The following is a 14,650-nucleotide window of genomic DNA, read 5'->3' as shown; positions in this document are numbered from 1 at the left end:
GAGTTGTATTCTGTGTCCATACTTTGATAATAAAATGAACCTTTGAACCTTCTGATCCTTGGAATAGAAAAGCAAAGTGAGCCAATGGAAAGCCTGGCCTTTATGTTAAAAGGCTAGTCTGTTAATGCAAGTTAATTATACATTACCAAAGGAAGTACAGTTTTAAGTCATTTTGAGAAAAGATAAGTTTTGGCTATTATAGAGCAGAACAGCTTATGAAGCACTTGCAAGTTGCGTAATTGAATTGAAATGTTTCTTTTTCACTCATGGTGGTCTTTTTTTTTCTCTGTCTAGTCAAAACGAAGGTCCCAAGGACTGTCTCTGGATCCTATTTACCATTGCCTTAATCGAACCATACTATGCCAGCTTTCAAGACCACATAAGACTGTTCCACAACAAGTTGCTCTTCTGGATTCCTTAAGAATCCTGACAGTAAACCGTACTCTTATTTTAGGACCTGGCAATCATGATCAAGAATTTATTGGCTGCCTGGCTCATTGCTTACTTAGCCTCTACACTGGCAGGTAGGTCTTCAGAAAGTAGCAGGAGAGTATCTTCACTATGTGGTAACTCAAAGAAGCCAGTTTAGTATTGCTCAAATATCAGTTCAAAAATATAACATAAAAATGTCTTAAGTTTTCAACAATCATGAGAAATCCCATATCACTGCTTCACAGCAAACATGTTGGACCAGAATTTCTTGGACCCGACCTGCACTTAAATGGGCTGGATGTGGAGGGTTGGTCTTACTGTTCTTCTGGACCCTCTCGGCATGGAGCCTTCAGCTCATTTCATCCACACCATCTGTGATTCCTTTCTCTGCTGATGCCATTTCCAGGTGTTAGGCTGATATAGAACCATAGAACATTACAGCACAGAAACAGGCCTTTTGGTCCTTCTTGGCTGTGCGGAACCATTTTTCTGCCTAGTCCCCCTGACCTGCACCTGAGCCATATCCCTCCAAACCCCTTTCATCCATATACCTGTCCAAGTTTTTCTTAAATGTCAAAAGTGAGCCCGCATTCACCACTTCATCTGGCAGCTCATTCCACACTCCCACCACTCTCTGCGTGAAGAAGTCCCCCCTATTTTTCCCTTTAAACTTTTCCCCCTTCACCCTTAACCCATGACCTCTGGTTTTTTTCTCCCCTGGCCTCAGTGGAAAAAGCCTGCTTGTATTCACTCTATCTATACCCATCATAATTTTATACACCTCTATCAAATCACCCCTCATTCTCCTACACTCCAGGGAATAAAGTCTTAACCTGTTCAACCTTTCTCTGTAACTCAGTTTCTCAAGTCCCAGCAATATGTGTTTATTCTTTCATGTCTAAGTACCTGTCCAAATGCCTTTAAAATTCAAAATTGTATCTGCCTCTGACACATCTTCTGGCTGCTTACTCCAATAACCACTACCTGTGAGTGAAAAACATAACCTATATTTCCATTAAATTTATCTGCTGACACCATACATGTGCTATCTTATTTTCATCTCCCCTGGTGTGGGTAAAAGACTATGTCCCTCATAGTTTTAAAAACCTCTGCAAGCTGACCCCTCAGCCTCTTACCTTCCAGTGAAAATAACCTAGCCTATCCAGTTTTGCCCTTTAACTACAGCCCTCCATTCCAGATAATATTCTGATGAATCTCTTCTGCATCCTATTGCTGCCATATCTTTACTGTAGCGTTTTGCTCAGCTATTACATGACATCCCAATTCTTGTATTCAGTGCCAAAGCTTATGAAGGTAAGCAACCAAATGCCAACTCCGCTACCCTGTTCATTTTCAGCAAGCTATGGATTTACACCCCAAGGTCCACCTGTACATCAGTGCTCCTAAGGTACCTAGCATTTACTCAGTGTCCTGCCAGGTTTTGACTTCCTGAAATTCCATCATCTCACACCTCTCTGGATTAAATTAGATGCCATTGCTATAAATAATTTATTTTTTTATGAATTAAAAAGTTAATTATAATTATTACATCTTTAAAGTATAAGTTTTATCACAGTTTGCTTTACTAATTCTGCGGACAATGATTTCTCTTTTTTTGTTTATGGGGGCTCCAGTCCCAAGCCAGATCTGTTCTGGGAAATTCAAGATTAGCCAGGCTCTGCTGTGGGGCTCCAAATAGAGTCTGGTAACTGTGTCTGATGATTGATGAGCTGGCATTTTATCACTTTTACTTCAGAACTGTTAGATACAATCAGAAAGCTTTGTCCTGTAGATTATTTTCTGGTTTGTATGTGATTCATTGATAATATCAAACGACTATCAGAATTTATGTTGGAAATACTATATTGATGTTTGCAATTGGTACTAGTTACAAGGTTCAAGATTGTTTTGTCATTCTTTGGTACATGAGTGTAAAGGAGAATGAATTGTTTGTTACTCTGGATCTAATGCAGCATAAAAAGAACACAATAAGTATCAGGAACATAACAAAAAGACAAGAGCACAATAAATATAAAAGTAATCATATGAAACACAATGTACAAGTAGCTGTAATATACATAGACTGATTGTATGTACATACGGTGGTACTAGGTAATTAGTAGTCTTGGCATGGATGCTGTGTCACTTCTTCCTTAATGGGAGTGGGACAAACAGTCCATAAGCAGGGTGGGTGGATTCTTTCATGATGTTGGCCTTTTTCTGGCATCTTTCTGTATATATGTCCTTGATGGCAGGTAGGCTGGTACAAGTGATGCTCTAGGAACTTTGTTAGAACTCTCCTGTCCATTGCAGTGCTGTTCTGTACCTCACAGTGATGCAACATGTTAAGATGCTCAGATAAATTGATGATGAAATGCATTTCTAGTTGTTGGCTCATCAGTTTAACACTCACAATATAACACTCAATGGAATGACAAGAGAAGTGGAACGTGGATATAAAACTTTACATCAGTCTGAAAGGAAAAGTAGTAAATGATATTTTAGACTAAAAGGAAGAATTTAAAGATGTTCAAATACACTTAAACAAGAAAATTCCACAGACCTTTAGGAAAGAACATGCTTAATATACCAAATGCAGCCCCCATCTTCAAAAATCCCTTCTGCCTTATTTTATAAACTCTCTATGCCATAATTAGTAAAATTTAGAAAATTCAGTTTTTAATCCAACCGTGTAGGCTTAATATCAGTTGTAAGAAAAATAATGGAATTCCTACTAAAGGAGTGAATAGAAGAACTTAACTAGTAAAACGATAATGAATAGCCAGCAAGTATTTAAAAAAGATAATCTTGGTTTATCAACTGTGAACGTTAAAAGGAAGTACCGTAGATTTCGCACTACAGAGCGCACCTGATTAAAAGCCGCTGGCTCTAATTTTAGAAAGAAAATCAATTTTGTACTTGTACAAGCCGCACCGGATTTAAGGCCGCAGGTGTCCCACGTTGTAATATGAGATATTTACACAGAAAGATATTACACGTGAGGATTTTTTAACTTTTAATTAAATCCATATGGTAACATAAACAAATACATATTGCAAATGCTTTTTTTTGAACCGTGCCTGTAACGCGGCTACTTTTAAATATACATACGTATCGGTAACACACAAATTACGTTACGTATACTTTTTTACTGAACAATGCACGAACAACATTCCAATATCTCCTAACGACTGGTAAAAAAAATATATACTGCAGCCTACCAGGAAAAGTTATTGATCGCCTTTAACTTAAAAGCAGCGTTCGCTCGGGTCTAATGCCGCTCGCCCCCCACCTTCCCGTTTATCGCAAACTGGTATTTCCCACAAGACACGGCGAAACCGGATGTGACGTCATAGCATCCCGGGATGTAGTACAGAAAACAAATATACTTAAAACACTTCTAACTTTAACTAGAAAATACTAACAAATGAATTACTAAGCGAAAATATCATAAACTAAATAACTGCCATAAAGGCAGCACAATGCTTTTCTTCGAGTGTTTTCCATGTTGATGAGGGTGAGTACAAATGACTGATTTACAATAATTTAATTGTGAAAGTGCGCTTGATTTATCGTACAATTTCATTGGACCTCTGTGAACTACTCATCAATTTTATTGGTCTACTGTTACGAGGCAAAATGTTTTTGGCGGCATGAAAAAAAATCATGCATTAGCCGCACCGTAGTAAAGGCCGCAGTGTTCAAAGCTGTTCAAAATGTGGGAAAAAAGTAGCGGCTTATAATCCGACATCTACGGTAACAGGTAGTACAAAATGGTAAATAGATTTTAAAACAATGCTAGATTTTCAAATGCCTTTCAATAATTTATCCAATTGTAGACTAATGAACAACATCAGTGAATGTGACTTCAGGACAAAAAAAATCAGAAAATGTAAATAGAGTTTAATTGTTCACAAAATCAAAGACAAAGTTATTGTCGTATGCACAAGTACATGGATGCAATGAAAAGCTTACTTGAAACCACATGCACAGGCACGTAGTATCATTTGAGCAGCATTCACAAGAAAATCATAAATTATATACAATTACTTTAAGAAAACACAATTAGAACCAAAATAAACGAAGGCCATTTTAGTGCAATGTGATCACACTGGTAATAATTTGCTAAATTGCACTATCAAGTCCAAAGAAGAAACATATAAATTAGCAAAAAAAAAGCGGCACACCTGAGAATTGGGAGAAATTCAGAGACCAGCAGAGGAGGACAAAGGGCTTAATTAGGAAAGGGAAAAAAGATTATGAGAGAAAGCTGGCAGGGAACATAAAAACTGACTGTAAAAGCTTTTATAGATACGTGAAAAGAAAAAGATTGGTCAAGACAAATGTAGGTCCTTTACAGTCAGAAACAGGTGAATTGATCATAGGGAACAAAGACATGGCAGACCAATTGAATAACTACTTTGGTTCTGTCTTCACTAAGGAGGACATAAATAATCTTCCGGAAATAGTAAGGGACCGAGGGTCTAGTGAGATGGAGGAACTGAGGGAAATACATGTTAGTAGGGAAGTGGTGATAGGTAAATTGAAGGGATTAAAGGCAGATAAATCCCCAGGGCCAGATGGTCTGCATCCCAGAGTGCTTAAGGAAGTAGCCCAAGAAATAGTGGATGCATTAGTGATCATTTTTCAAAACTCCTTAGATTCTGGATCAGTTCCTGAGGATTGGAGGGTGGCTAATGTAACCCCACATTTTAAAAAAGGAGGGAGAGAGAAACCGGGGAATTATAGACCAGTTAGTCTGACATCGGTGGTGGGGAAAATGCTAGAGTCGGTTATCAAAGATGTGATAACAGCACATTTGGAAAGAGGTGAAATCATCGGACAAAGTCAGCATGGATTTGTGAAAGGAAAATCATGTCTGACGAATCTTATAGAATTTTTTGAAGATGTAACTAGTAGAGTGGATAGGGGAGAGCCAGTGGATGTGGTATATATAGATTTTCTAAAGGCTTTTGACAAGGTCCCACACAGGAGATTAGTGTGCAAACTTAAAGCACACGGTATTGGGGGTATGGTATTGATGTGAATAGAGAATTGGTTGGCAGACAGGAAGCAAAGGGTGGGAGTAAACGGGACCTTTTCAGAATGGCAGAATGGCAGGCAGTGACTAGTGGGGTACCGCAAGGCTCAGTGCTGGGACCCCAGTTGTTTACAATATGTATTAATAATTTAAACGAGGGAATTAAATGCAGCATCTCCAAGTTTGTGGATGACACAAAGCTGGGCGGCGGTGTTAGCTGTAAGGAGGTTGCTAAGAGGATGCAGGGTGACTTGCATAGGTTAGGTGAGTGGGCAAATTCATGGCAGATGCAATTTAATGTGGATAAATGTGAGGTTATCCACTTTGGTTGCAAGAACAGGAAAACAGATTATTATCTGAATGGTGGCCGATTAGGAATAGGGGAGGTGCAACGAGACCTGGGTGTCATTGTACACCAGTCATTGAAGGTGGCCATGCAGGTACAGCAGGCGGTGAAAAAGGCAAATGGTATGTTGGCATTCATAGCAAAAGGATTTGAGTACTGGAGCAGGGAGGTTCTACTGCAGATGTACAAGGCCTTGGTGAGACCGCACCTAGAGTATTGTGTGCAGTTTTGGTCCCCTAATCTGAGGAAAGACATTCTTGCCATAGAGGGAGTACAAAGAAGGTTCACCAGATTGATTCCTGGACTTTCATATGAAGAAAGACTGGATCGACTAGGCTTATACTCACTGGAATTTAGAAGATTGAGGGGGGGATCTTATTGAAACGTATAAAATTCTAAAGGGATTGGACAGGCTAGATGCAGGAAGATTATTTCCGATGTTGGGGAAGTCCAGAACGAGGGGTCACAGTTTAAGGATAAAGGGGAAGCCTTTTAGGACGGAGATGAGGAAAAACTTCTTCACAGAGAGAGTGGTGAATCTGTGGAATTCTCTGCCACAGGAAACAGTTGAGGCCGGTTCATTGGCTATATTTAAGAGGAAGTTAGATATGGCCCTTGTGGCTAAAGGGATCAGGGGTATGGAGAGAAAGCAGGTACAGGGTTTTGAGTTGGATGATCAGCCATGATCATACTGAATGGTGGTGCAGGCTCAAAGGGCCAAATGGCCTACTCCTGCACCTATTTTCTATGTTTCTATAACCCTCCTGTCCATGTACCTGTCTAAATTTCTCTTAAATGTGACCTCAGGAGCTGGTGGGTAACCTATCCTCATTGGGTCTGAACACCTCTCTTTGTAACTGGATCCTGGACTTCTTGAAAGAAAGGACCCATCAGTCTGTGTTGGCAAAAACATCTGCAGCTTCATCACACTGAACACCAGTGCTTCTCCAGGGCTGCCTGTTCAGCTTGCTGATGACACAAAAGTGGTTGGCCTCATCAACGACAAAATGGGGTACAAGAGTGGCTGATAGAATGGATCGAGCAGAATGTGAACAAAACCAAAGAGGTGATTGAACATCAGGAAGGTGCTGTCTGACCATTCATCACTACACAACACGACTTCTCTGTGAAGAAAATTAGGAGCACGTGGGAGTTTCTGGGAGTGCACATAATGGATGATCTCACCTGGTACCTCAGGTTGACCACCTCTTTCGTCAACTTAAACTTGAACAAATGTTGAAATCTAACCCACATCCACCACTTCTGCTAGCCGTTCCTTCCGTACTCTCAACAACCTCTGAGTGAAGAAGTTCCCCCCATTTTCCCCTTAAACATTTCACCTTTCGTCCTTAAACCATCTGGTTCAAATTTCACCCAGTCTCAGTGGAAAATGCGTGTTTGCATTTGCCCTATGTATACCCCTCATAATTTTGTATACCTCTGAAAAATCTTCCCTCATTCTCTTACGTGTTGTATATTCAATATTTCAATAATATTCGAATAATCTTGTATATCTATTACTTAATTAAGCATTGCTGTTGGTTTAAATAATTAATAAAGGTTATATTTTAAAGCACATTAATTACATATGTCATCACACTATTGTGTGGTAGTGTGATACGTGCGCAGCTCGCTTAAAATAAAGACAAAGTTAAACCTGCATTTCGGACTCCTCAGATCTTCCTTTGAATTAGTCTAATGTTTTGAAGTTACAAAACATATTGGTGACAGGGTATTTTTGAGATGAACCCAACATGGCTATGGACTTGTTGCAACAAGACCTTTGGAATTAAGTAAGACACAGCAAGAGCAATGTCGAAACAGCATGCGTCTTCAGAAGCAAAGACAGGATCAAATTTTTTTTTTAAAAAGGACATAAACAGAAGATTTCAGGGTTGATTAAAGGGTGAGTACCAGGTGATAAGTCATTTTTAAAAAAAAAATCAGAAATAGCTGGCTACATTGGAAAGATTGACAGGTTTGATTACACAGTGGTAATTGGCTATTGGAACAGTATTTTGAAGCAAATTAAATAACCAATGAGAAGCGAGTTCCAATTTTGCTAAGTATATTGGGTTTAAAGGCATACAGTTTGCTTCTAAGATTGACTGCTCCATCCAAACCATCAGAAATGAGTTTTGATGCTATGGTAAAAGTGATGCAAGAACACTTAGAACCAAACCCATTGTTGGTTACAGAAAGGTTTAGGTCTCATAACTGGAATCAAAAAGGGGAGACCAGTTCAGCGTATATGGCTGAAATGAAGAGATTGTCTAAGTACTGTCAATTTGATAATAGACTTAATAATACACTAAGAGATTGTTTAGTTTGTGTAATCTTACAAGAAAGCTTTCAAAAATAGCTCCTAACCGAAGCACAGCTTATATTCAAACAAGCAGTGAACAGCACCATTTCAATGAAAGCTGCAGAGAGTGACGCAATTGAGTTGCAGTCAGGAATGAAAGTAAGTGTGAACAAAATTGCTGGGTCTAAACAGAAACCAGCCTGGCCAAACAAATTGTGTTATCATTGTGGCAGGGGGTCACATACACCAAATAAATGCAGGCAGGCTTAAAGATGAAATTTGCAGAAAATGTAACAAAGTAGGAGAGCATGTCGGACAGACAAAAATAAACTGATTGCACAGAGAAGGGCAAAAGGTAAAAGTTCAAGTTGCAGTTTCAAAAAGAGCACTAATGTGCACGCTGGTGATGAAAAATCTTATTGATGAGAGTGACACAGGATTGTGTAGCCTTGAGATTTATGTGTGAAAATTAACAACAAACAAGCAATATGGCTTACACCAGAAGTGAACGACAAATTAATCAAAATGGAATTGGACAGCTGTTTCATTCCACAAAGTGAGTCTGAACGGCATTTCAAAGATGCCAAACAGAAGCCTGCAATAAAGCCAAATTAAGAAAGGTTCTAGATGATGCCCAACAGAGGACAAACAGGTGTTGGTGCCCACCTCTATGCCTCTGGTTGGAAAGCATATTGGACCAAAGGAGGACCATACTGCTCAGAGGAAGTGTGAAAATGACCCTTGGCTCAACTGCAACAATTTTTATGGGCAATATATCTGAGAAATCTTCTGATGTGTTAATTGAGTAGTTACTTGCAAAATGAGGCTTGGTTTTAAGCTGGAAGAGAGTTCAAGGAGATTCAGGAAAGTAGCAAGCATTTGGCTTTGTGAGTATGAAGAACCAGAATCTACTCTGTGAGCATTAAAGTTATTGCATGAACTTCAAGTGGGAGACAAAAAGCTGCTTGTAGAAGTAGATGCAAAGACCAAAGTCCAGCTGGATGAATGGAAGGCCAAGAAGAAAGGAGTCAATTAAGATAAGAAAACAGAGGATTCATCAGATAATAATGTGGAAACCCAAGAGGAGAGGTCAGATTGTAAAGGGAGCAATGGAAGGAGTAATAAGAGAATACACCAGTGAACTCCGTGGACTTTCCCAAGATCAAGGTGTATAAACTAGAAGAAAACAGAGGGAAGAAATGAAGGGAAAGAATGTGAATGAGAAGGAGAATTGTGTGAAAGAGAAGGAACGTGAGAAAGAAAGGGATAGAAAGAGATCCAGCGATCGGGGAAAAGAGAAGAAAGGTGTCCAGAGCTGTCAGAACCACTTCATGTAGTCCCAGAGTCGTCAGCTACAACCACCACAGAGGGGAACCCAGAACCTGAGATTATTTCACCGCAATAAGTCTCACCTGCCAAGCAGAGCGACCAACCTTGTCAGGAAAGATATTATTCCACAAGAGCAAGAAATCCTCCACGGTAATGAAATCTTTCAGCCTGAATGGAACAACTTCAAATTTACTATGCTGTGGATGTCTGTATATACAGTGGCATACAAACGTTTGGGCACCCCTGGTCAAAATCTCTGTTACTATGAATAGCTAAGCAAGTAAAAGATAAGCTGATCTCCAAAAGTCATAAAGTTAAAGATGAAACATTCTTTTCAATATTTTAAGCAAGATTAGTGTAATATTTTTGTTTTGTACAATTTTAGAGTGAAAAGAAGGAAAGGAGAACCATGCAGAAGTTTGGGCACCCCAAGAGATTTGAGCTCACAGATAACTTTAACCAAGGTCTCAGACCTTAATTAGCTTGTTAGGGCTATGGCTTGTTCACAGTCATCGTTAGGAAAGGCCAAGTGATGCAAATTTCAAAGCTTTATAAATACCCTGACTCCTCAAACCTTGTCCCAACAATCAGCAGCCATGGGCTCCGCTAAGCAGTTGCTTAGCTATCAGAAAATTAAAATAAATGATGCCCACAAAGCTGGAGAAGGCTATAAGAAGATAGCAAAGTGTTTTCAGGTAGCCGTCCCTCTGTTCATAATGTAATTAAGAAATGGCAGTTAACAGGAACGATGGAGGTCAAGTTAAGGTCTGGAAGACCAAGAAAACTTTCTAAGAGAACTGTTCATAGGATTGCTAGAAAGGCAAATCAAAATCTCAGTTTGACTGCAAAAGACCTTCAGGAAGATTTAGCAGACTCTGGAGTGGTGGTGCACTGTTCTACTGTGCAGCGACACCTGCACAACTATGACCTTCATGGAAGAGTCATCAGAAGAAAACCTTTCCTGCGTCCTCACCACAAAATTCAGTGTCAGAAGTTTGCAAAGGAACATCTAAACAAGCCTGATGCATTTTGGAAACAAGTCCTTCGCAAGGAAGAATGGGCAAAAATCCCCCAAACAAGAATTGAAAGACTCTTAGCTGAATACAGAAAGCATTTACAAGCTGTGATACTTGCCTAAGGGGGTGTTACTAAGTACTGACCATGAAGGGTGCCCAAACTTTTGCTTCAGGCCCTTTTCCTTTTTTTTATTTTGGAACTGTAAAAGATTGAAATAAAAAAAAGTAATCTTGCTTAAAGTATTAAAGAAATGTGTCATCTTTAACTTTATGCCTTTTGGAAATCAGATCATTTACTCGCTTAGCTATCCACAGTAACAAATTTTGACCAGGGGTGCCCAAACTTTTACATGCCACTGTAATATACTATGTATATAGTTCTGATACATTCTCTACTGAGTTGTTTATAGCTGAACAGGGAGGAGTGTTGTGTATTTATATATTGTTTAAGCATTCTTGTTTCTTTGAATAATTAACACAGATTATGTGTAAAAATCTGTTAATTGCATACATCATCACACTACCATGTGATACATGCACACCTCACTTAAAGTTACACCTATACTTAAGACGCCCTGCATCTTCCTTTGAATTAATTTAATGTTTTGAATTTACAACATAGTACTATGCACCAGGAAATAAATTCCTAACCTATTCAACCTTTCCGAATAATTCAGGTCCTCCAGTCCTGACAACATACATGCAAATTTTCTCTGCACTCTTTCAATGTGAATGACATCTGTCCTGTGAGTAGGTGACCATTACTACACACAATACTCCAAATTAGGCCTCAGCAACATTTTATACAAACTCAACATAACATCAAAACCCCTGTACCAAATACTTTGATTTATGAAGAACAATGACCATAGTGCTAGAAACTCTTTTTATGACATTACTGCAACACCACTTTCAAGGGAATTATGAATTTGCATTCCCGGATCGTTCAGTCCTACTGTTCTCCTCAGTGCTCTACTGCTCACTGTGTAATTCTTACCCTGGTTGTCCTTCTAAACTGCGAAATCTTACACTTATCTGCATTAAATTCCATCTGCCATTTTCAGACTATTTTTTCTATCTGTCCAGATCCCGCTACAAGCTTTGCTAATCTTCCTCACTGTCCACTCTGCCCCCAATTTTAGTGTCATTTTTAAATATGCTCATCCGGTTAACCATATTATCATCTAGATCATTGATATACAGTAGGCACTGTGCAAAAGTCTTAGGCGCATATAGCTAGAGTGCCTAAGGCTTTTGCTCTGTACTGTAGTCATTTCTGTACTGTTGCCGCCAAAAAAAGGAAACCATGACATATGTGAGTGATGATAAACCAGATGCTGATACGGTTCTCTATTGTGGACTGAGAGCGGGAAGGGGGCATTGAGAGGGGAATCATGGTTGGGAATGGGGGAGGGAGAGGGAGGGAGCGGGAAGCACCAGTGAGACATTCTGTAAAGATCAATTGTTTGGTATCAAATGATTTTGCCTGGTGTTCCAGGGCTGAGTGTGCTACCTCCTGCCCCTGGCACTCCTTCTCTGCCACCTGTTCCACACCCTTCCCACAGCTCTCCAGCCTCGCCATTCATAACATCTCTTGCTCCTGCCAGATCTACAAACTCTCTTTCTGCTCCACATTGACAAATACAGTACTATGCAAGTCATGGCCACCTTAGCTATATATGTGCCTAAGACTTTTACACAGTACTCTGTCATCTACAGCAGTGGGGCCTAGCCTCTATCCCTGCAGCACTGGTTACCAGCCTCCAGTCAAAGAGGCAACCATCAACTACCACTCTCTGGCTTCAAACCAAAGTCAAATCCAACTTAGTACCCCATCGTAAATGCCAATTAACTGAACCTTGTTGACCAACCTCCCATGCAGGACCCTATTAAAGGCCTTGTTAAAGTCCATTTGGATGAAATCCATTACTTTTCGTACATCAACTTTCCTGGTAACTTCCCAGAAAAACTCCTGTAGATTGGTCATGACCTACCCATCACAAAGCCATGTCAACTATCCCTAATCAGTCTCTGTACAAATACCTATTTATCTGATCCCTTAGAATACCTTCCAATAACTGTTGTGGACAGATACATCTGCAACAGGTAGATTGGTGGGGACAAGGATAGGTTGTTCCTTTGCAACGCACACAAAATGCTGGAGGAACTAGGAAAAAAGAATCTAGGAAAAAAGTACAGTCAACGTTGCAGGGGTTTCGGCCCAAAACGTCAGCTGTACTGTTTTCCTAGATGCTGCCTGACTTGCTGAGCTCCTCCAGCATTTTGTGTGTGTGTGTTGCTTGGATTTCCAGCATCTGCAGATTTTCTCTTGTTTGTGATGGGTTTTTCCCTTGTTGGTTACCTCACTACCTGATGCAGACAAAATCTAATGGCAGTGTTGCTTGGTAGTGATACTTTGTAATGGAGGTTGGGCTCCCACACCAGAGCGTGTTCTGCATCTTTGCCACACTCAATGCTTCCTCCAAATTACTTTCTACATGGTGTGGAATTGATCAATCAGCCAAGGGGGACGTTAGGTGGGAACCAGCAAAAGGTTTCTTGGCACATTTTTAATCTAATGTCATTAGAATTCATGGGATCCGGAATCAATGTTGAGGAGCCTCGGGATTGTGCCCTCCCAACCGTATACTTCTGTGTCACCACTTCAGCTCAGTCTGTCCTGCCGGTGGAACAGGTTATGCCCAGGGATGAAGATGGTGGTGTTTGGGACGTCATTTGTAAGGAATGGTTTGTTGTTGATTATAACATTGTCAGACTGTTGCTTGACAAGTCTGTGAGACAATTTTCCCAGTTTTGACAGAGGCCCTCAGTTGTCACTAGGAGAACTTTACAGAATTAACAGGTCACTTCTAGGTGATCTGTCCAGTTGTATTTCCTTGTAGCTTTCTAGTGGTTCATTATAACTGAATTATTTGCTGGGCCATTTCAGAGGACAGTAAAAAGTTAACCACATTGCCGTGGGTCTAGGCATATGTGGATGCCAGGAAAGCATGGCAGATTTCTTCCCCTATAAGACATCAGTGAATCAGATGGATCTTTAGAGCTATCAACAGTTGTTTTCATGGTTGTCTTTGAATTTGAATTTAGCACCATCTGCTGCAGTGGAACTCAACCCAGATCCTCAGGACCTGCCTTTGGGTATCACTGCACCATCAGTTCTCCCTTTTTTTTATTAGAGGTAGTGTTTTCACTTGTGAGTATATCTTCATTCTTGTCACAGGGTTATAATATTGCAAGTATCTATCAACCTTCTCCATAAGGACTGCAATAGTTGGAGAAGGTGTGTTGCTGCCAGTTTCTCAAAGGCTGTTGGGGGAGCATGTTTAAACATTATTCTGTCAGCAACACCTGTATTTCATACATAAGTGCAAAAGGATGACACTCTTGCTTTTCAACATCACCTGCATCTCTCCTGCAACTACTTAGTGACTGCTTTTGTTGCCTCTAGGAGTCAATTATTCCAAGACTTTCATGGCCTTCTGTTAATCCTTTTTGCCTTCTGTAAATAGCTCATGAAAAACTGCCAATGTCCTTATTCATAATATTCTGTTTCATCTTTTCTGTCCTTGTTTTCTCTTTTTCTTCTACATACCTCCAAATGAAATGTCAGGTTTTGATCCTGAAATATTGGTGATGAGAACTGCCATTGGAAAGTGCGGAAGCATTTTACAATATGATAGGTGGTATGTATTTGTCAGTGTTAGTGGCATAGTTAACTTTAGATTAGTTGAATGCATACTGGTGAAAGTTGTGTGGATCCTGGAAGATTAATCATTTTTGTGATTGAGCTGGTTGCAATTTTTTTTTGGCAATGTTACTTTGGATATTATCAGAACCTGGTTGCTTAAATTATGCAGGGGGTTATATAATCTATATTTTGCAGGAACACAAAAATGTATTGTCTCCACATTTGACATAAAAGCATTGATACTATGAATGTATTTTCTAATCCTTGCAGTAGTCTTGAGGGATTTGGTCTGGAAGCAGAAGCCAGAATGACAACATGGCACGTCATGATACCTTCTGATCTCGAACCAGATGGAACTCATAGCCAAGATATTAGTGAAGGTAAATTATGAATTAAAATTTCCCAATTGCATTATTTAACTCTTCGGTTTACAACTTTCCTAGACTTTTCACTTCCTTCTCTGTGCTGACTA

The 14,650-nt window shown here is 39.8% G+C and overlaps 1 protein-coding gene across 2 annotated transcripts in view; it reads left to right on the top strand.

Annotated features, from left to right (window-relative positions):
• The window catches only part of wdfy3 (WD repeat and FYVE domain containing 3), a 333,550-nt gene that overhangs the window by 228,466 nt on the left and 90,434 nt on the right, over nt 1-14,650 (top strand). For both annotated transcript variants that reach the window (XM_073065240.1, XM_073065239.1), the window contains 2 exons: nt 295-524; nt 14,449-14,558. In XM_073065240.1, the coding sequence (XP_072921341.1) occupies nt 295-524; nt 14,449-14,558 (340 nt within the window). The remainder of the gene's footprint in view (nt 1-294; nt 525-14,448; nt 14,559-14,650) is intronic.

This window comes from Hemitrygon akajei, chromosome 13, assembly GCF_048418815.1.
Source record: "Hemitrygon akajei chromosome 13, sHemAka1.3, whole genome shotgun sequence".
Taxonomy (NCBI): Eukaryota; Metazoa; Chordata; class Chondrichthyes; order Myliobatiformes; family Dasyatidae; genus Hemitrygon; species Hemitrygon akajei.
The sequence above is the reverse complement of the archived record's forward strand: the minus strand, read 5'-3'. Positions and strand labels throughout refer to the sequence as shown.